Below are 23,192 nucleotides of genomic sequence, written 5' to 3'. Positions count from 1 at the left end.
TATGTGAAGCCCTCAACATTTTTGCAAATATCTCTGCATATGGTCCCTCAAGTAAAGAAGATTGATTGTCATGGTGGGCTCTGAGGGAGGGGGAAAGAGGTGTTGAATACATGGAATCAGGGTAACCATGGGGCAATGGAAGTGCTCCACAAGATCATGCCATGATAGATACAGGTCTTGTTAAATTACACCAAAAATGTATAAAAGTCCATAGCTAAAATGTAAACCATAATGTAAAACATAAGATAACTAAAAATTTTGAAAATATACAATTAGACTATACAAGTCTAAAATATAAACCATAACGTAAACGCATGTGGAACCATGTTTGAAAGCTATTGTTTCAATATCTGTACATTAGCTGCAGCAAATAAAATATGAACATGTGAAAAGATCACTGTTGGGGAAGGGACAAAGAGTTTGATGTTGGATATGTGGGAGCACCATATATTGTATATGTGAATTACTGTGACCTAAAACTTATGTCAAGAGAAACTTAATAATCAGGAAAAAAAAAAGAAAGGAGGTAGACACTGAGGAAGAAATGGAAGAAACTGCCTTGCCACTGTACATACAGGGCAACACCTGTAGCAGTGATGAAAGGCAAAATGTCAAAAACAAAGCTTTTTCATTTTTTCATTTTTTTGATACCCCAATTTATTTTTCCTTTATTTAATTTTTCTAAATTTCTATGTATCCTATATCTAACCTTTAAACCCATCACTGTATTCCATTTTTCTATTAAGGGAACCTGGCAATATATTGGGCTTCCTTTTTGAAGAAGTTTTGGACTACAGAGAGGTTCAACTATGGCGGGGGAGGAGCACTTGTGTGGGGTGTCATTGGTGAGGGGCACACGGTTGGGAGGGAGTTCTCCAGGGCATGTGTACAGGGTAATAGAAAGGCTTGGATATTTTCATAGTGGTTTCAGTTGGAAATGACAAATGAGAGAGTGCTCAATTCCTGACCAGGGGAGCTCTATCACATTCCCCAATAGAACAACAACAATCCCCCAAGTGCAATGGCAAAGACCAATAAAGATTGATGGTCCAGCGATGAGCCCTTGATACTGATGGCTCCGATTATGAGCCTGTGTGCTTGAAATATGAACTAGGCCTATAGCTGTGGGGTGCCTAAGAGTTACCTCCTGAGAGCCTCCATGTTGCTCAAATGTGGCCACTCTCTAAGCCAAACTCAGCATATAGATGCATTGCCTTCCCCCAGCATGGGACATGACTCCTGGGGATGAGCCTCCCTGGCACCGAGGGATTACTACCAAGCACCAGCTGATGATGTAACTACAAAAAGACCATGAACAAAGAGGTCAACTCAGACTGGCAGAATATCTCAGCCTACATGTAATATCAGGTGTTAAAAACTGCCTTTTGACTTTGGATAAAAAGGAGGAAATGGAAAGGACAAGTGAGTTTATATGGCTAAGAATCTCCAAAAAAGAGTCGGGAGGTCATCAGAGGGTGATGTTTATGCATGCCTCAGGAGGGTATCAGAGACAGCCAAGGTAGGTGGAAACCCAGGTGATGGTTCTCGTGAGGGCTGCAGTGACCCACAGGTTCTATGGTCAAGACAGATGGTTCTGGAGTTCAGGGCCATGTCAGTTGGCCCTACTTTGTGTTCCTGAGTGTGATGGAGTTGGACTCAGATATAACCTTTCCACACATGCCTCTTCTGTCACTTTTACTGGACCTGTGGTTGGTGTTTGGGTTGGTGTATACTCAGGATACCTGAATCTCTGAACTGTCCACGTGATGGCCAGGCCCTGGGCCTCAGCAGACTTGCAGCTCCTACCCTCTGGTTTCTTGGACTTACCCTGGCCAGCTGATAGGGAGTTGAAGAGGGTCAACTACCACACCAGGGAGCCAAGAGGGCCTACAGCTGCAAGCAGGAGAATTGCATCCATCATCCATGTGGACTCTAAACCCCCTCTTGATGTAGAGGGGGACTGGACATAGCCATCCCAGGTCCACAAGATGGAGGAATAGAGTATGGATTAGAGTGGACTTACTGGTGTTCCGCTGAGGAACTATTGTGATTAGTAAGGGAAGAAATTGTAGTAGTGATATGGAAAGGGTGGCCAGGGTGGCTGCTGATGGTCGGGAGAGGGAAGAAGAGATATGGTGTGGGGGCACTTTCAGGATTTGGAGTTGTCCTAGGTGGTGCTGCAGGGATGGATGCTGGATGTTGTGTGTCCTGTTGTAGCCCACTGGGTGGACTGGGGGAGAGTGTGGACTACAATGTGGACTACTGTCCATGTGGTGCAGTGGTGCTCCAGAATGTATTCGCTGGATGTGGTGGATGTGCCACAATGATGGAAGAGTTTGTTGATGTGGGAGGGGTGGGGGGTATATGGGAATCTCATATTTTTTTAATGTAATATTTAGAAGAAAATAAAGAAGAAGGAAAAAACATTTTGCACGTCTCTTTTTAAATCTCATGAATAGCGCTGCTGTAGACACACTCTGCATAATCAGGGTGGCCACCCTGTAAAAGCAAGTTTTCAGAAGTGAAATTTCAGAATTGGGACAAGTTTCAGAATTGGCACACAGCATGTATGGAATCTAAGGGTTAAGGGTTATTGTTAAACCGACTTTCGTTGTCCAAAAAGCCTTGAGTGTTCAGGCAAATTGGGAGCCCCCATCTGTCTCTTTCAGGAAAAGCCTACCAAGGATGTGCAATGTTAGAATAGCCCTCTTCAAACACGTGGGTGGCTGTGGAACTGTTAACAGGTCAGAGGGACAGACCTCTTATCCCCTTCGATCTGTGGCAGGTCCACGAAGAGTTAGCCACCTTCCTCCCAAGACTGCCACCGCCCCTTTATTCCCAACACGTGAGGAGCACCCTGCCCACCCTCCCAGCCCGGGCAGAAGCCTGAGCTTCTGCATGTGGACTGCAGCTCCGCCTGCCTCTGCCCTGGGGTCTGGCTTGTCCCCAGACCTGATCACATAGAGCCACGGTTTCCCTCTGAAGGCACACCACGGGTCATTTCCACCTCTTGCAGAGGCACAGGTCCTCAGGCTCTACTCCAGCCCTCTGACCACCTGAGTGTTCGGCCAGCACAAGCACCCGTCCCCACGGTGCCGCCCCGGCTGCCCCCTTGGCCGGCAGCGCTTGCCCCTGACACCCACCCAGCTTGCCCCCTCACTTCTCTTGGGTCTCTGCTCAAATGCCACCTCCTCAGAGAGGCCCTCCCTGACCCCCGACTACAGCCACAGTCCTTGATGTTCTCTAGTCGCTCACTGTTTCACATTGCTTCAGAAAACTGATCACAACTTGACATCGTACCTCATGTGCTTGTTTGTGCAGCCGCCCCCGCTAGGATGTCAGCTCCTTGAGAGCGTGTCTGCTTCGTTCATGCTGCACCGCAGAACCTACAGTGATACCTCACAAGCATTAGTGCTCAAGCAAGACTTGGGACTGCACCAGTGCTCTGGCCCCTGCCCCCCTCCTCAAGTCCACATCCCTTCTCTAGGCCTGCAGGTGCAGGAGCATCACAGGTAAAATCCACCGGCCTCAACAGAAACCAGGTTTCTGTGCATTTGCCTATGCTGTTCCTTGCACTTTGCATGCCATGCCATTCACTCGTTCCGTAGTCAACCACCTGAATTTCTATGCATCCTTCAAAACCCAGCTCCATGAAGCCTTCCCCGAAGCCCAGGCAACCAGGCTTCCTCATCTGGCTTCCAAGCAAGCATCCTACACGTATCTGTTGCCTTGTGTTCCAAAACCTCTTTTCTTTCTTTTTTTACTTTCCAGCTTCCCCTTCCAGGCAGTATACTTCTTCAGGAAGTGGCAGTGTCCTCCACATCTTTCTGGCAACTGGTAAGGCATCCAGCACCCAGCAGATGCTCAGAAAATGTCAAAAGACAACCAAATGGAGAAAATACACCAAGAAAGTTCACCATGTCCACCTTGGTGGGCAAACAAGGCCTGTCTGATGAGCCTTTCCTAAAGAATGTTGAAAATAATCCATGTGGGCTTTCAAAGATTTAGATAGCTTTTCTCATAAAAATAGCTACCATTTATTAAGCACTTACTGTGTGCCAGGCAATGTGCTAAGTGCTTTAGAGGTATCATCTCATTTGATGGTCTCAACAACTCTAAGAGGTAGCTACTGTTATCACCCCTTTTTCAGAGGAGCAAACTGAGGCAGAAAGAGGCCAGATGACTTGCCCAGAATCAGGCAGCTGGCAGGTACAGGAAGCAATGACTAAAGTGGGCCCCAGAGCTTGCCTGAGTTAAGTCCACTCCATAGCCTCATGTGGGGTGAGATACATGAAGAGGGAGTAGCCAACCTAGCCATCTGGATGGTGCCACAAAATGTTCAGCTTTGACTTAGGGGAAGGGTCTGGGGTCACTTCTGACCCTGAACTTAGAGTCCCATAGGCTAGGTCAGGCAAAAAGGCTGACACTGGGCAGGTCTCAGCAGGACAGTCTCAACCATGGGTTCATCATCTGCAGAGACAGGCCGGCCAGGTCACCATCCCCCAAATATAGGAGCCAACTTGTGTACCCCACTTATATCCTATCAACATCCTTAGCATGCATTATCTCATTAATCCTCATAGCACCCCAGAGGGGCTGGTAAGGTAGGATCTGGGCTCATCCCCACTTCCCAGCTGCAGAATCAACTGCAAGCACTTAGAAGTACTTAGGCTTCTAACCTTTCCTAAGAACCACTGACGTACTGGGCTAGGTCCACGGGAGCTCTCGCTTAGCCCTCTTACCAGCCCTGCAGCTGGAGATTACACGCAACTCCAAGCAACATTAATTTCAACAAATATTTATTGAGCACCTAGAATGTGCTGGCAATACAACAGTATATGAAACAGACATAGTCCTTGGCAGCATGGGGCTTATATTCTAACAGAAGGAGAGAGAATAAACGTGTAAAGAACTACATTAGGGCTTCAGATAAGAATAAGTACTATGTAGACAATAAAACAGAGCCATGGGGTGCTGACTCAGCTGGGGTGGTCAGAGAGGGCTGCCCAAATGCATTAAAACTCTATAATGCATTAAAACCAATAATGAGGAGCAGGAGCGGGTATAACTCCACGGTTGAGAGCATGTTTCACATGAACAAGGTCCTGGGTTCAAACCCGGGTACCTCCTTAAAAAAAAAACAGAACGAAACACCTCAGTGATGAGGAGCTAGAAATACAAGGATCTGGTGAGGAATCTTCTAGGCAAAGGGAACAGCAAGGACAAGAGCTAGAGGCTAGCACAAGCCCAGGCCACTGAAGGACAGAAAGAAGGCCAGGGTGGCTGGAGGGCGGTGGGCAAAGGGGAAGACAAGGGCCGGGAGGGAAGCAGGGACTTGCCCCATTCCAGAGTGAGCCCAGGGTTCACCCTGGCTCCTCTGATCCCGCATTCGGTGTCCAAAGAAAATTAATTAAAGTGTCCGGGTGTTACCAACAGTAACGCACAGCAGAGACAGACCAGAAAGATGAGGTCTGTGCCATTTGAACAAATATATAAAACCAAACATTCATAGGCCTTCCCTGGGGCCCGCCCAGCAAATGTTTCTTGCTTGGCCTGCAGTGCAAAAGCCATTTAGACTGCATGCATGCTGAGCTCAGCTTGCTTGTAAACTTCGGGGCTAATAGCATTTGGGGGCTTGGGAAAGGGAAGTGAAGACTTACAAAAGCACACCTCATGTCTTAATGCCAGTTACACACTTGAGAGAATGCAATCCCCCATAGAAGAAAGGCTCTGAATACAGACCTGCCAACAGTTTTAGATAAGTGCATGGATGCCAGATGCATCATTGGTGAGGAAGGGAAACTAGGATGACCTGCTTTTGAAATCTGACCCCAGGAAGACAAGAGGTCCCTGTCCCATAGGCCCCCGGGGCGGGGGGTGGGAGGTGTTCCTGCCAATGGCAGAATCCAGGACTGACCACTGCTAAGTTTCCTCCTCAGTGATTTTAATTATACCCTGAAGAGCGACAGGAAGCTTCAAGATGGGAATGGGCCAGGTCTCCATGGCCAAAACGAAGCCACGGCCAGCATGGGCAGGTAAGCAACACCCTGTAACTGCTTTTATGGGAATGTGTGCGTCTGCTTTACCTCTGCTTCTAGAGGGCTAACACTGCATCTCACACTTCTACCCCCCAAGAGACCTCATGGTGACCTCCTCATGTGCAACTTATGAATGAATACACAAAATAAAACCTCACATTTTCACCATTTTCAAGTGTACACTTCAAAGGTATCAACTATACTCACAATGTTGTACTATCTTCAACTGTCCATCACCAAGACTTTTTCATGACTCCAAATGGGAACTCAGTGCTTACGGAGCAATATTTCCCCATCCCTTCCCTCCCCCCACACCAAGCCATCCAGTCCGCTGACCAAACAGTGTGGGTCAGAACGAGGTCCCAGAGCTGGAGGCCATGATGAAAGCACCAGGGGGACACATGCAAGATATGGACAGAGAGGGGCATCTGTGAACTAGGCCACACAATGGAGAGAACTGGAGAAAAAGCATGTTTGAAGAAACCGAATCCAATCTGTGAAGTGCCATCACATGGTAAAGAAACTAGGCATGTTCTTTCCCAAGCCTCAAGGGTCAACTTTCAGCTGAATTCAAGGAGGGGCTTCCTCTCAGCAAAGTGTTCCCCAGAGTGTGTTTGCTGGAATGCAAGCTTTCACAGGTGGGGATGGGAGGGTGGGTGAGCAGCCAGGGTGGAAAAGATTTTCATTTCCAGCTGCTAAAACAAATACCATAATGTGGGTTGGCTTAAACAATGGGAATTTATGGGCTCATGGTTTTGAGGCCAGGAAAAGTCCAAAATCAAGTTGTCAGTAAAGTGATGCTTTCTCCCTGAAGACTGTGCCATTCTGAGGCTGACTGCTGGAGACCCTTGGTCCTTGGCTTTTCCAATGCACATGGCAGCACCTCCTCCTTTCTCTTCTAGGTTCCGCTGATCCCAGCTTCTAGCCGTTCCCCGTGGTTTCTCTTTTCTGCGTCCAATTTCCTTTGCTTATAAGAACTCCAGCCGTATTGGATTAAGACCCATCCTCATTCAGTTTGGATGCATCTTAACTGGTAGTAACATCTTAAAAAGTCCTATTTACAAATGGGTTCACACCCAGAGCATCAGAGGTCGGGACCTGGACATGTCTTGATTCAACCCCCACCAGAGGTGATAGATCTCAAATGATTTCATAGGAAAATAAGTTTGGAAAGTTGGGCTAAATAAAGGTAAACAGATGTCTCATTGAAGGATATGGCTTTCAGCCCTTCCCAAACTTATGTGGCTCCAGAAGCTTTGCATGGGGTGCTATGAACATCTCACACAGCCTGTGTTCCAAGTTCATCACTGGAGAAACGAAAAATTAGAGCTATTTGACAAAAGCGTCTTATGCAAGGGTGAGCACTGCACAAGTATTTGTGTACTTTTAGGATGTGGAATTCAATACTGCCTATGTGTCGCTGAAGCAATCTGAGTAGAAAATTAGAATGATGGGCCCATTCACCCACTGAATTTTTATCTTGAATGGCCAAGTCACAGGCAAAAAAAAGATCCATTGAACTGTGAGGATGCAGACAAGCCATCAACTTCAACCACTTGGTGCCCAAATGAGTGCATGACATAGATACTGTAAACGGATCCTCGAAGCAATCAAATATTTGGGTGGGGAACTTAGTGACAGCATGAGTTCTTGCTAGAGCCCAATTTGACCCTTTTCATATAGTGTTTTCTAGAAAATATCTTCCTTCCTTCCTCCCTTTTCCTTCCTTCCTTCCTTCTTCCCACCCATCCATTCTATGAGTATTTATTGAAAGTATTCTATAGCCCAGCCATGAATAAAATATGACAAAATGCTGCTGCATAACTAGGAATACAAATAATGAGCAAATATATTACACAAAGAAGTATTTAATGAAGGTTTTCCATATATGTTATAAAGAAAAAGAATTGTGCAAAACAACGGTCAGTTACACAGGGACCTCATCCAGCCTGGGAGTTCAAGTTGGGTTCTTTGAGGAAGCAGAGACACCATGCTTTGTAGTCCCTGAAACGTTCAGGTCCAAAGGAGATCTCTGTGACATTCCCTTGGGGAACTATGGTGCTTCCATGGGGTGGAGAAAAGCCACAGAGGCATACCCACGCAGACGCCTCCCCTCTGACACATCTAGTGGACTCTCCATTTGTGGACATGACTCATTATGTCTAATATAGGGCCTGAGAATTTGCTTTCCAAACAATATGACACTAATGCTACTGGTCTGTGGACCACACTTGAATAGCACTACTCTCTAAGGTATTGTAAAAGGCCTAAATAAATGGAGGGTGGGGCTATACCACGTTCATGGACAGAGAGGTTCCCTTGTAAAGATGCCAGTTCTCCTCAAATTAACTTTTAAGTTCAATATACTTCTAAGCAAAATCCTCACAGAGTTGTTCTTGTTGTTGTTGTTCTGTTATTATTTTTTAATCTGACAAACTGATTCTAAAATTTATTTAAAAGACTAAAACCATTTTGGAAAAGAACAAGGTGAGGGACTTGCCTTAGCAGCTCAAGGCTTACTATAAAGTTCTAGGTGTGGTATCGACACAGACATAGACAAAGAGACCAACAGAACATAACAAAGACCCCCAAACCAGCTGTGCTTTTAGGAAAACCATATGCAGAAGATGGTATTGCAAATCAATGGGGAAAGGATGACTGATTCAGTAAATACCGCTGGGAAAATTGGTTATTTATATTAAAAATTAAATTTGATACCAACCTTACACCATATACAAAAATACATTCCATGTAGATTATACCCCTAAATGTGGAAACAAAGGTTTTAAACTTTTAGAAGAAAATACAGAAAATTTTTACAACCTTGGGGTAGGAAACTATATCTCAAATAAGACAACCACTGTGTAAACCAAAAAGAAAAAGACTGAAAATTTGACTTCAATAAAATTGAAACTCTAGGATGCCAGAAACAAATAAGAAAGAAAAGCCATACAGTGGAAAAAATATTTGTAAGAGAGAGAAAAATATCTTTAATGTATCAAGAATTCCTACCGATAAGGAAAGACAAACAATCCAAATAGAAAAGCAATTGGGGCGGCGGGGAAGGGGAGAGAAATAAATCAAATAAATAAATAAATCTTTAAAAAAGAGAGAGAGAGAAAAAAAAAAAGCATATGGACAGGAAATTCACAGAGGAGGAAACCCAAATAGTGAAAAATGTGAACAGATGCCCAACCTCACCCATAATTAGAGAAATGAAAAAAAAAAAAATACCAAGGGGTTTTGTACCCATGACATTGGAAAAACTTAAAAACTCTGACCATACCTACTGCTACCCAGAATGTGAAGCAGTGGAAATTCTCATACTCTTTTGTCTGGAGTGTAAATCAGACCGATCCCTTCAGAAAGCCATTTGGCAATATCTGATAAAAGTGAAGACACATGGACCCTAAGACCCTGCAATTCCACTCTTAGGTATCCAACCTAGAAACCTTCATTCCAGCAAACAGGGAAGCATGACCAAGACATTCTCCTAGTATACTTAGCAGCAGTGGGAAATGGGGAACAATCTAAATTCCCATCAAGAGGAGAGCAGACACAAGGTAGTATATTCTTATAATGAGATACTATATAGCAAGGAAAAACAAATGAATTAGAGCTATATGTATCAACATGGAGATATCTCAAAACCAATACTGAAGCGAAAAGGAATTGTCAAAATGTAAGTAGTGAATACTATTAATATAAAATTTAATATTATATTAAGTATATTTTAATATATTTAATAAAAACCTATTAATATATTTATATATCTAATAAAGACCTAGGTACTATTTGGGGCTTATACATTTGTAGAAAAATACAAAGATATGCATGAGGATGAGAAATCTAAATTCAATATAGTGACCTCTAGACGGGACAGAGAAGAACAGGATCTGGGAAAAGAATAAAGATCATTCATAAAACCACTGTGGGTACCCGCCCCCCACTACAATTAATTAGTATCAGGGTAGGGGATCTGCTTCAATGAAGCCAGGCCTTTTCAGTTTGTAAAGCCTCAGAAAGCACTTAGTTCAGCCTTCAACCCATAGAGGAACCTGCTCTTCAAAATCTTGGGGTAAGAGACCCTCTGACCTGTACTAGAGAAGCTCCTAAGTCAGGGCCACTCTGTATGGTTGTGCAGGTCACACACTACACAAGTCTGGAGTGCACATCTTATAGTGTAACCAGTGCCCCCTAGGGTTGTGCAGTGAACAACTTATACATCCATCTGCAGCAGCCCTGTAGCTAAGGTCACAGACCCCTGAAGAACTCTAATAAAAACCATGCTCATCTCCAGGGAAAGGCTCAGCCACACAGACACAAGATGCAGCCTCTAATTCCAGTAGCTTCAGACACCTCCTTGGCAACACTCAACAGCCCTCTGTGGGTTAAACACCTCCAGGGGTTATGTGCCGGCCATCCTCTGAAGTACTTCCAGACAATACTATGAGATTTAGTTCTTTATGCAAATTGAAAACCTGCTGCTTTATAACCTCCACCCTTTGGACTATCTCTGCTTTTGTGCCATAAAGGCAATCTACTTCCTTTCCACAGGACAACACTTCAGCGACTGAAAGTCAACTGCCGTCCCCGCCCCCCCCCCCCCCCCCCCCCGCCCCACCCCGCCCCGAGACTTTTGCTTTCCAGGCTAAATACACTCCTTTTTTTTTAAAGATTTATTTTTTATTTATTTCTCTCCCCTCTCCCCCGCCAAGTTGTCTGCTCTCTGTGTCCGTTTGCTGCGTGTTCTTTTATGACTGCTTCTATCCTTATCAGCGGCACCAGGAATCTGTGTTTCTTTTTATTGCGTCATCTTGTGTCAGCCCTCCGCATGTGCGGCGCCATTCCTGGGCAGGCTGCACTTTCTTTCGTGCTGGGCAGCTCTCCTTACAGGGCACACTCCTTGCACATGGGGCACCCCTTGCACATGGGGCACCCCTATGCGGGGGGCACCCCTATGCGGGGGACACCCCTACGTGGGGGACACCCCTACGCGGGGGACACCCCTACGCGGGGGACACCCCTACGCGGGGGACACCCCTGCGAGGCACGGCACTCCTTGCATGCATCAGCACTGAGCATGGGCCAGCTCCACACGGGTCAAGGAGGCCTGGGGTTTGAACCGTGAACCTCCCATCTGGTAGGCGGATGCCCTATCCATTGGGCCAAGTCCACTTCCCTAAATACACTCTTAATTTAGCTTACTGCAAATACTCTACATCTTCTCTCAAGCTAATAAATGAATTTTCTAAATGCCTATCATTTTACCAAGTGCTTCTTGCCCTGGAGAGCAACCAGGCATGCTGACACGTCATTGGAGAATAGGAAAGCGTTTCTTTCAGCTGCCCCTCTGGGAAACCTCTAAAAGTCCTCACTCTGGCTTCCAAAGCTGTCGCCTTCCCACGGAGGAAAGGTCAGGCTTTCGCTCGGAGCGGGGGCCAGGTCAACTGAGCAGAACCAAGACAGCCCCCACAGGTCGCGGGGAGACAAGCTCTTTTGTCACTTACTCCCAAAACTCCATGACTGGGGAGACGGCATTCTGCAGTGTCACGTGGCTGTAGTTGCTCACGTTCAGTTTCTGGAACTCCACACAGTTCTCTACAGTGGAAACAAGGTAAGAAAGACAGGAAAATTAACCTCCGCGAGGGCTGCATTTCGGAAAACATTCAGAGCTGATGACGCAACCGGGCAGCTTTACCTAGTCATTTCGAGTAAACATGCTTCAAAGAACACTGGGGAGGGGGGCGGGCAGGGATCAATAATCGTTTGAAGAGAAGCAGGTGAAGAGGGAGAGGGAGGCCCAGTCTGATTAGAACAGGAGGAGCAGTTTGGGCAGGAGGCCTGCTCTCTCCCATCCCCTCCCAGCATGCCCTATAGAAGCCTCCTTTCCTTCTTCCACTTCTCTGCCTTAGGCCTGTCCCTGGCATTTACCTGCCCTACTCAGTGCCCCTGGGGGGTGCAGAGAGGGGAACTAAAGGCATGGCTTAGTCCCGGTGCACCCTGGGGCAGCAATGTGGTTAGACTCAGTTTCCCTTTTTGTAAAAAGGCACTAACAACGCAGCTGCCTGAAAGACCTGATGAAGAATGAGAGGACTGAGTCTGTGTGTAGAGAATCCCTAGTTTCCTCCTCATTCCCTCCTCGGAGCCAGTCAATGCCAGTGAATGAAACTTGGTGACCAAGGGAGTTGGGAAGCTGAAGTGAAAACATTCCAGGGTTCCTCCTTCAAGGCCCAGATCCGCCACTTCTCCCCTCGTCCAGAAAACCCTCCCTGACTCCCACCTTTCTAAGAAAGGGAGAATGTAAAGGCCCTCCAGGGAATCACTTTCCCCAGCCCCTTTATTTGGAGGAGGAAGACTCTAAGCTTCAGAAATCCTCAAGGGACGCCCACCCTCTTCTCTATAAAGTCACCCAGCCAGCGAGGGGTGGAACTAGGAATGGACTCAAACCGGGAGTTCGCGTCCTTGGCTAGTTATTTCCCGGGACCGTCGGCCACCGTGGGACCCGGGCACCCGAGCCTCTTACAGCAGCGCTCTGCTTGCAGGGCAGCCTGGGCCACCAGACCACGAGCTCCTTGAGGACAGGTGTCCCTGTGCCCAACCACCCAGAACTCCCTGTGCCCAGCCAGCGGTGGCACCGAGTTGGGCACCGAGTTGGGCTCGGCTTCCCACTTGTACTTCTCTCTCTTCACTGGTGTGAACAATCTGAACTAGCTCTGTGGCCTCTGGGGCAGGAGGCGCCTCCTGTGTGTGATGTTCCCTTGCAGCAAGTGCTCACACGCCTTTGGAGAAAGAGGGAGAAGGATTGCAAGGCAGTGAAAGAGACGGGTCTGGAGTCCGCTGGGGTAAGCTCCCCCCCCATTGCCCGCCTGCTCCCCACTCCTCTGGGCAAGTGGCAACCATATTCTGCAGAGAGGCAAGCATGGTTCTTTGGGGCCCAAAGTCTGCACAGGAATCTGGAAACTTGAAATTATATGCAAAAGACGTGCGCCTGTGCCCTTGCGCCTGTTCTAACTCTTATCAGGCTCTCAAAGTTAGTGTCTCTCAAACTGTTTTTCTCGAGCAAAAAAATTTCTCAGACATCCAAGGTTGGCAGGTTATTTTTATTAAAATGATATTTAATCATGCACAAATGGAAAATAAATTATAAAGTCTTTGTGATGATAATAGCATTCATACGACTATAAAACCCAAAATAAATTTGCAAATTAAATACAAGCTAAACTATGGAACCAACACAATTCAAACTGATAACATAAAATGACTGCAGGATAATCCTGTTTTGCAAAATTGTTTTCCCACCTACACACACAAAAAAGGCAGGGAGGAGGCAGGGTGTGTTGAGTTCACCTTGCTTATCCTTCCACAGGCTATTTGAAAGTCAATACTGTAAACCCCTTTTTTTCCGATCACGTTTCTATAAAAGCTCTGTTCCTACAGTTTATTATATTCTCAAGTGACCTTCCCTTCACACCAAGGCACCATTCATGAGTTTAGTCTCTCTGCTCTTCTGTCTTTGGTCACCATCACCCTCTCTGCCACAAACACAATCTGAAATTGGAAACACACCCACTCTCAGGCACTAAGGTCTCCTGACCGTTCTCAGTTAAAAGGTGTTATACAGAGGATCCCGAACATGCTTATATTTTTAGAGTATCCTCAAAATAAACACATAAATTAAATGATCATCCAGGACTCAGGCTTCCAAGAACATGTCCTTGAATTTTCATTTGATAAACATCTCTAGGAGGCCGCCGGCCAAAGAAAGGCTAAGAACCAGGGCTCTCAAGAGATACAGTGAGATCGGGGAAACAGGGCAAAGAACTAGATCACAGAACTTTCTAGATCCAATACCTGCTGTTCCAACATCCTACTCGCCCTCCTGCACCTCGGCCCTTGGAATGGCAGGCACTTCTAAGCACAGCCGAGCACACACGAGTTAGACCACGGACGGTAAATGGGATATGGTGTGTGTACCAATTCCAGTCAAATGGTATGGGCTACCTTGAGGACTGCTAAAATGGGTCCTGAGGCCAGAGTTAGACCCAAAAGGAAAGAGTGCTACAGTCCACGATGGACACATGAGTGTGCTCAGCGTGGCCACTGAGGAAAGGAGCTGGGCAGGCATTGCCTTCACAAGATTATAAGGCAACTCTGAAAGGAGGACAAGTTGTAAAACAAACGACATACCTCAAGCTAAAGCAATCTAAAAAAACCATATAGTCTGGTGGGGAGGGGCGGGGTGCAGAGAGGTGGATATGCTAAAACCTCTACCTGGGTTGAGCAGGTAACGTGGGCTGGACAGGCACTGTGGCCCCCTCCTAAGGGAATGCCCACTCATCAGCTCTAGCTGAGCGCTGCCAAGCAGGAAGGTGGGTCGGGTCTGGCCAAATCTCCTGTTTTTTTCAAGAGAAGCTGGAAATCCAGATTTTCACATAAAGTCTTCTGATTTTTTACTTTTCAGCAATCAAATGCATGTTTTAAGTTTGCCGGTCACTGGTCTGAGGACTGATTTGGCCCATCAGCTCCCTGTCCCCAGTCCTTGAACTAATCTAATCCTCAGGGAGGGGACCTGGAGCCCCAAACCCCTGAATCCCAGCCTAATGTGGCCTCCTCAAGCCCCCACTCTGTCCCCAAGGGGCTCAGCCTCTGTATCTGGCCTGGAGAGGAAAGAGCATCGCCATTCTACTAACCATCTCACCTTTGGACTGAACGCTCAGCTCAGGCTTCAGGAGCACGGCACACAGAATGCCCCGAGGCCAGTGCAGGATGCCCCCCCTGCTCCCGGGAAGCCAGCCCCGGAAACTGGAGGACTCAGGACCAGAGAGGCCCGGGGCCAGGGCTGGCCTCGAGGACAAGGACCCTCACCCCCACCCCAGGTCCCCAGCAGGACCAGCAGAGAGACCCTCCCTGGGGGCCATACCTGTGTTCCACTCATGCCCACAGGTGGCCCAGGGGAGCTCGGTGGTGAAGCAGTTGCTCAGGTAGAAAATGGCCCACGCTAGGATGATGATGTAGTACACGTTGAGATGGGCCTCGATCACCTGCGTTGCATAGCCGATGCCTGCAAGGATGAGGCCAAGGCGTAATCAGAGTTTCTCTCTCTCCCTCCCTTCTCGAAAGAGCCTTCTGCTATGCTTAACAGCTGGACATTTCCCAGGCCAAACTTTATTTTCTGATGAACTCAACACTTACCTTCAAATAAAGGGCAAACTTTCCTCCAACAGGTGATGCCACCTTCACTTGTGAACTGCCCCAGAGCCGTTTCCAGGAAAAATACAGGTATTCCACAGCAAATGAAAAATACCACATAGGGAATCAGAAACGCCCCTGCAAGGATACAAAGTTAAGGAGCACAATGAAAACCATCCCCACAATTTCCTGTTAAGCGTACAAATCTTTAATAAGGCACAGTGTTTTCTGAACTTGAGGGCATGGTCCTGCAATGAGGATCAGGGTCAGAAAACATGGACCTCAGTTTGTGCTCCCTGCCACCTACTACCTCACATCTCCAAGCCTCAACTTAGCCATCTGTAAAGTGGGGCTTTAATATGAAATACTACCTGCACCACTGAACGCACAGAACAGTTGTACAGCTAAGACAACAATGTGGACTTGTTTTGTTTGCTTGGTTCTTTTATGTATACCTTTTCTCCTTCAGCACGGGTCAAATCCACTCCCTTCCTGAATGCCACATCTTCCTTTTTCATCTTTAAGTAACCTCAACAGGTCAGGTGATGGGGAGCGCCCGCCTTCTTGTTTACTTTGAAAGTGACTTGCAAATTTTCTTTATCATGAAGCAAAGCATCTTCGGGCAATAAGTAATGATGTGCTTCAAATCTTTCAGCACCCTTGTACCCAAGGCCCAGGTGTGGGGCTGAGTTGTAAGACGTTTGCAGCAAGAATCTGTCCAGCAAGGCTGGCTTGGAAACGGGTTTGAGAAAAGATCACCCTAAGCCTCAGTGCCTCAATCTTGAAACACAATACCTAGCAGGGCCTTTCTGAGAAACAAATTAAATAAGTGAGGTGAATAAGAGCTGTTATAACCTGAAAGGGATTTTCCCAAATCCCTCTCTTTCTCTCCCCCTTCTAATAACAAAATCTGAAAACACATGCTATTTCCCCACCATCTGATCTCCTAAATGAAGACTTTAACTGAAATGGCTTTTAGCTAAATGAAGTCACTTGAACTTCAAGGATTAATGACAACAGTTTTGATCAATCCCGATAGCAGGGCCACATCTATCAGGTTTTGAAAGCGTCTTAGCTTTTCTGGGCAGGAGGCTACTTTAAAGTTTCACATTGGGAAAGAAATATTTTCAACTATTGTTGAGATCTAGGAGAGAGCTATGTGGATGCTATTTAAAAGGCTATTTAAAAGGCAAACAGTTGAGCAAATATCCCAATTATATTACAAGGCAAAAAGGCATGTGAAAAGGGATAGGAGAGTCTTCTGCCTGAATCTAAATATAAGTGATTTAAACAAGCTGTAGCAGGTTCCCTAATGTGTTATAATCCACCTATGGGTCCTCTAGAACCTAACAGCTCACCCTTTCTGAAAGTTATTTTTGGCCCATGTATTCACAAAGCTAGGAATCCTTAAGATAACAAATTCAATCAAACCAGTATCTCAGTATACCCAACAAAGGTTCTTGCCAAGTTAGAGTAAAAATAAAATGACTCATTTTTTAAACTTAACTCATTACAACTTTTTTTTTTTAATCTGCGGCAGAATTTGTAATGAACCTAATTTACCCTGTGTGCTGCTTTTAAGGAATGCTTTTGTTTTGTTTTGCTTTGGCCTTACAAATTTCTTGTATTAAGAAAAAGATGTTAAAGCAAGTTTTGCATGCAACTACCCGGAAGGATAGCCACTGGTTTCAAAGTGGACATGACAGCGTGTAAAGGATGAATCGGCAGAGAGAGGTGGGATTCAGAGCCAAGGACGTGGGGTGCATTCAGGGTCTCTGCGTCCACCCCTTCCACCTCCCTTGCCAAGCCACCAACACCGGCGGCCACTTCGTTGCCAGTGCAGAGCAGGCTTGGAGCAGCCTGTGCCCTCGGGATGAATGTCTCCAAAGAAAGGACGCAGGCCAAGAAGTACCCTTCTCACTCTCCCTTCAGCACTCGCACAGGAAGTCCTGCTCCACACAGCCTAGCCAACTTCTGAGCTACCTTCTTTGGGGTTTGGGGCTTTTTTCTGGAAGGGCTGAAAGCACCACAAGAGAGGGGAGAGTACATAGGCACAAGATGTTTTTCTTGGAGAAACTGTGCCACCGAGCTAAGATTGACAAGAGCCCTTGCCATGGGCCCGCGGATATGACAGGTGGGTGCTTCTGATGGCCCGTTCCCTGAGCTGGGAGACGTGTGGACTCAGCTACTTCTGCCAAAGTGACTCTGAGATGTCGTCACTAAAAATGGCCTCTCCGTTCACCTTCCTTTCCCTGCACCTGCCCCCACCATCTCTATGCAAAATAAACATTAAATCAATGTTTTCGCTGTTTGCCGTGGATGAAAGAAACCACTCTGTTTATTCTTCTAAAACGAGGCTCCAAGTATGAGAAAGGGCACATGAGAGACTGCGCAGGAAATCAAACACCAATGCCTCACCTGTTGTCAGTCCAGCTGAAAACAAGATCTTTTGTCAGAATATCACCTTTACCATTTACTAAGGGCATGGCCTCTCTGACCCTTGGTTTCCTCATCTGCAAAATGGGTATACCGTTGCCCACCTCAGGAAGATGACGGCAAGGACTAAAGGAGCGGCTGCAGGCAGAGTTTAACACGGTGCCTGGCAGCTCCAAGCTCAGAAGCCGGGCCTACTCGGAGTTCTTCCCCTCAGGGTTTCCAGAGGGGAAACTGAGGCACGGAGGGCTAAGGTCTCCCAGCTCCAAACGGCAGGGCAGGGACCAGAAGCACCGGCTCCTGCCTCTGCGCCCTAGGGTCGCACCCCAAGCCCGGGACGCAACGCGCCTGGTGTGCCAGTCCTCGCCGGCGGACAGGTGGTCCTCGCCGGCGGACAGGTGGCACGCTCAGGTGCGAAGCGGCGCGTGCGCATTGGCCAGAGGCTGTGGGGGGGCGGGGGGTCCGCGCCAGGGTCCCGTGTCACGCAGGCGCGAGAGGGGGTCTCGCGCTCGCCCCCGGCCGCTGCCCGCCCGCGCTCCCCGGGCCCGCGCGCCGCCTCACCGCCTCCGTTCTTGTAGCACAGGTAGGGGAAGCGCCACACGTTGCCCAGCCCGATGATCTCCCCGGCCACGCTCAGCACGAACTCCACCTTGTTGTTCCAGTGGCCGCGCTCGTGGACCGCCTTGTCGCGCGGGCCGCGCGCCCCCGCCGCGCCCCCGCCGCCCGGCGCCCCGGGCTCCCGCGCCTCCTCGGCAGCCTTCCCGTTGCCCAGCGGCAGCGCCTTCTCCGCCGTCATGGCCGCGCTGCCCGCCTCGTGCGCCCGGCCCGGCTCTGCGCCGCCGCCCCGGGCGGGCCGGCTTTTCAGGAGGCGCGGGCGCGCGGGCGGGGGACGCAGGGGGTGGAGCTGAGGGGCCGGGCCGGGCCGGCGCGGGGACCGGGACGCGGCGCGGCCGCCCGGGGCCCTCGGGGCGAACACGCCGCCCGGCCGGGCCGGCCCCCGGGGCCTGCTGCACCGCTGCGCCCGCGGCGCGCACCCTCCTCCCGGCCCTCCTCGCTGCCCTCTTAGGACGAGAGGAGAAGCGCCGGTTCAGGCCTAGGCCGGGCTTCACACACCAACCCTGGAGTTGCATCGCTCTCTGCAACCTTCCACCCTCTCGGCCCGGTGGGCTTCCCATCGCCAGACCAGATTCCCCACCTTTAGTGTGCACTCGAATCAACCGGGGCTTCTCTTAAACTCCAGATCCCCGGAGGTCTGGGAGGAGCTGGAGAGTCTTCCTTTCTAACGAGCTCCCCGTGATGCCAGCGGTCGGTGCACCACGCTTGGAGGAAGAAGGGAATAAGCGAACCCCAGGTGTCTTTCCAGCACTCAGGGACGACGGTGTAGGGCAGGGCACCCTTGCACCCAGTGCTCTAAATGCAGCGAGTCAGGGCAGTGGGGGAGCAGAGGGCGTGGGCCACAAGACAGGCAGACCTAAAGTGAACCTCAGGCCTCACCCATTCGAGCCGTATCTCCAGTTATTTGGCCCCGTCATCGTCCTCTCTGTGCCTCGTTGCCTGATCCACAAAGGGGAATGCCAGTAGAGCATTTCCTTATAGGCTTGCTCGTTTCGTTCCTTTGTGGTGAGGAGTTAATGAGAAAGTGCTTATGAAGTTCTTAGTGCATGGGAAGTAGTCAGTGAAATTTAGTGGCACACATTTGCCTTCTTGTTTAATATCTGTCTCCTCACCCAACTGTAAGAATGATATAAACTATCTTGTTCGTTACATTAGCCACAGAATCTAGCACAAGGCCTGGCACATAGTAGGTGCTTTGCAAACATTTGAGGGGAGGAGAAGGAAAGGGAAAGAAAGACCGTGAGAACTGCAAAGGGCCGTGGAGGTTGCCTATCCAAGCCCGCCCTTTGACAGCCTTGGAGAAGTCCCTGTGCAGCAGGAGCTCTCATTACGCAGGCCCGCTCTGCTCTCCACCCGTCCTTTGGAGCGCTCAGGCTCTGTCAGGGAAAGAGCCCTTCTGCTTGTATCCTTCAGACTCTTGCCTTCTGCTTCTCCTTTGTTCCTGTCTCAAAATGGCTCAAGTCTCTCCCCTCCTCCGTCCGCCCAGGAAACCCTTCCTGCCACCATCTTCCCCTTTGGGCTCTTTCCTTCCCTCGCCCTTACTGTCATATTTCTTGAAAGAGGAAGCTTACCTGCTGCAGGCCCTGTCTTCACCTCTCACTCGTTCTTGTGCCCACAGCAACCTAGCACCCACCCCATTGACCCTGCAAATGCTGCCTGTTGGGCCCCTGGAAGCCCTTGGAATATGGCAAATCCTGCAGCTCCTTTGCCGTCTCCATCCCGCCTGGCCTCTAGCTCCTGCTCTGCACTTTCCTTCTTAAAAGTCTCACCACCGCGGTTTCCTTGACCCCACCAGCCTGAGCGGCTGTTTCTCTCCCTGTGTCTTTGGTGGTTCTTTCCCTCCCTTTAAATTAGGCCTTTCTCGTGCCTTCAGCCACCCGATTAAATGCTGATGGCTCCCAAACCTTCGTCCCAGGTGTTGCCTAGGTAAATTTGGGAGCAAAGATCCTGCAGAGTATTGAGAATAAGAGTAAATAGAATTCAGAAAGAGGTGAGTTCAGATTAGGCTCTGCTCCTTAAGAGCTGTTTGACCTCTGCCTCAGGCGCCTTGTCTGTCGGGTAGGGATAATCTCTGTGCTGATCTCACCGGGAAGGTGAAGGGGTTAAGTATAGCTACAGCTTTGAGCACAGTGACACATAGTAGGTGCTGTGTGAGCAGTACCTATTATTTTTATTGTGATGATGATGGTGGCTGTGATAATGATGGTGGTGACAGTAATGATGACGGTGGGGATGTGATGGAGAGGATGGTGATGACGCTGTGATGAGGATGGCGACAGTGGTGACAACGGCGATGACGATGAGCCACATTTTCCCTTGCTTAAAAGCCCCCATTAGCCCTTCTTCACCCACAGGATAAATCAGACTGCTGGCTCTGGCACGCGATGTTCTCCCACAGTCTGAACGCCCTAGCCTTATGAGTTAACGCCATTCTCTCCCACTTTAAAAGTCCTAGTCAACGCTTTCGTTTTATGTCAGGTGATCCCTAGTGTAGCATATAGGACGGACAGTAAAGAAAGGAATCCACCTTCAACCTTGTCAGTCCCTACACACAGTAGGCCCACAACACATCAGCGTCAATTTGTTAAATCAACTACACCAAAGTTAAAAACCTATTCCCAAATCTCATGTTTTCTTTCCTAACTATTGCAGTATTAGGCTATCACCCCAGAATTGGTGTAAACCTCGTTTAGGCCTAATTATATTTTCACTCTGTACTGCTATCCAGCATAATTAGCTCCTGGAATCTACTTCTTCTGCGCAATTATACTCCTGCGAGATCTGCTTGTGAAGTAATCCTGAACCAGCAAGAGAGGGCAGGGGATGGGATAGATCTACGGCCTTGGGAACATCATCTAACCTCTCCAAGCTTCACTGTCCTCATTTATTTAAAACGAGCTTGATTATCCTCACCTCCCAGGGTGGTCCTGAAGTCGAAATGAGACCATCTGCAAAGAAGAACATTGTACAAATACTAATATCCCGAATTTGCCTCTCGAGTTTAAATGTTTCCCTTTATGAAATTTGGCCAGGTCAATTTCCTCGTATTTGAATTTAGTAAATAAATATTTAGAGTCCATCCCTTGTTTTGTTTTTTAATGGCTTGAAAGCCTTAATCTTTTCACTCTGCCCTTTTCCAGAAGAACCCACCTCCCCTCTGGGATGGGTAATCCCACGTGTCCACATGGCTAAGTTATTGCATCCAATTGTTTGGTCAAACCCTGGCCTAGATGTTGCTATGGACATATTTTGTAGATGTGATTAGACTCTACAATCAGTTAACTTTAAATAAAGGAAACTACTCTCAGTAATTTGGTGGGTCTCATAAAATCAGTTGAAGGCTCTTAGGCAAAACCGAGGTTTTCTGAAGAATAAATTCTCCTTCAAGACTGCAGTACCCACTCTTGTCTGAGTATCCAGCCTGCCAACCTCCCCTATAGATTCAGACTAAAGACCATTCCATCAAGTCTTGCCAGAATTTCCACTCTCCAGCCTGTCCTACAGATTTCAGACTTTGGACTTGCCAGCCCCCACAATTGCATGAGCCAATTCCTTAAAAGAATATAAATAGGATATATATCCTATCGGTTATGTTCTTCGGAGAATGCTGAGAATGCTCTGTTATTTCAGTACCTCTTCCCTAGGCTTTGCATCTCATTTTTTTTTGTTGCTGTTGTTGAGGTGCTGTGACTTGACGTGCACAGATCAGTTTCCATGAGATGGATGCACTCAGGTGGGGCACAGATGAGAATATGAACCATGTTTCATTCTAAAGATTCATCCTGATGCAGCATGGCAGAGTGGTTAAGATCATGAGCTCTGGAGCCACCGTGCCTGGGTTCAAAGCCCAGCTCTTCTACTACTAGTTGTAGGGCCTTGGGGAAATTGCCCCATTTCTATGAGCCTCAGTTTCCTTATCTGTAAAATCAAGGTACTAATAGTATTTACCTTTTCATTGTTATGAGGATAAAATGAGTATTTGTAAAGCACTTGGATTTGTGCCTGGCATTTAGACATGTCTGTTAATTTAAATATATAAATAGTCTTCAGACAACAGAAATATCGTGACCCCCTTATTTCTTTCTTGGGGTGGACATTCAAAGTCTTTCATCTTCTGGAAACAGGAATTGCTATCCTAAAGTTTCATTTAAATGTCAGCATTGTTCATTATTCATTCATTCTTTCATTCACAAAATATTTATGGCTCTTCAGTTATTGGCCAGGCACTTTATGGGACACCAGGGAGAAACCCAGATACCAGGCGTGCCCCAGTGGAGCCAGCTCATGCCAACGTGCTAGAGCCGATTGTTAAGTCTTCAGGAGTTTTGTGAGCCACAGTTGTTGGTATCTTGAAATCTACCCTGGTGGATGTAGTTACACCACAGTAATCTGCAAGTACTGCAGATCAGCTCTTTACCTCCCTGCCCCCAGCGCCCCCATTTGACTTATCAGCACATTTCCACAGACAGGTGGAGGAGGCAGATGCCGATCAAGTAATCACAGACGTGAATAGAAATTCAGAGGCTGTGGAAGCTGCTGCAAAGGGGAGGTGTAGAGAGCTGGGAGAGCCTGTAACTGAGGGGTCTGACCTTGCAAAGGGGACCATGGCAGGCTCCCCGAGGAAGTGGCAGATGAGCTGAAGCCTAAGGGGAGAAAAGCAGTGAACCAGATGAAGAGGGGCCCAGAGGATGTTGAAAGATGCTCGCCAAGGTTGGAGTCCAGAGCGTGGAACAAGATGTACCTAAAGGGGAAGTGCTTTTACCAGTGGGTGACATGAGCATTCTAGCATTTGATAAAGATTAGTCTGTCCATAGTGTGGAAAATGGATGACAGAGGGCAGGGAGAGGTAGACAGTGAAGAGGCTACTCAGTGGTCCAGGCAGGGGATGATGTCAGCTTAGACTAGGAAGGGAGA

General features: G+C 48.0%; 1 protein-coding gene across 1 annotated transcript in view; it reads right to left on the bottom strand.

The window, feature by feature from the left end:
• The window catches only part of SLC6A11 (solute carrier family 6 member 11), a 146,757-nt gene extending 128,265 nt beyond the window's left edge, over window positions 1–18,492 (bottom strand). Inside the window, exons 1-4 of the mRNA XM_004469541.4 lie at window positions 18,225–18,492; window positions 15,234–15,368; window positions 14,962–15,102; window positions 11,549–11,639 (exon numbers count right to left, since the gene is read on the bottom strand). Coding sequence (XP_004469598.3) covers window positions 11,549–11,639; window positions 14,962–15,102; window positions 15,234–15,368; window positions 18,225–18,459 — 602 coding nt within the window. The 5' untranslated portion in view covers window positions 18,460–18,492. The remainder of the gene's footprint in view (window positions 1–11,548; window positions 11,640–14,961; window positions 15,103–15,233; window positions 15,369–18,224) is intronic.
• Between the last annotated feature and the right edge of the window lie 4,700 nt (window positions 18,493–23,192).

This window comes from Dasypus novemcinctus, chromosome 26 (assembly GCF_030445035.2).
Source record: "Dasypus novemcinctus isolate mDasNov1 chromosome 26, mDasNov1.1.hap2, whole genome shotgun sequence".
Taxonomy (NCBI): Eukaryota; Metazoa; Chordata; class Mammalia; order Cingulata; family Dasypodidae; genus Dasypus; species Dasypus novemcinctus.
This window is presented reverse-complemented; position numbering and strand designations above follow the sequence as displayed.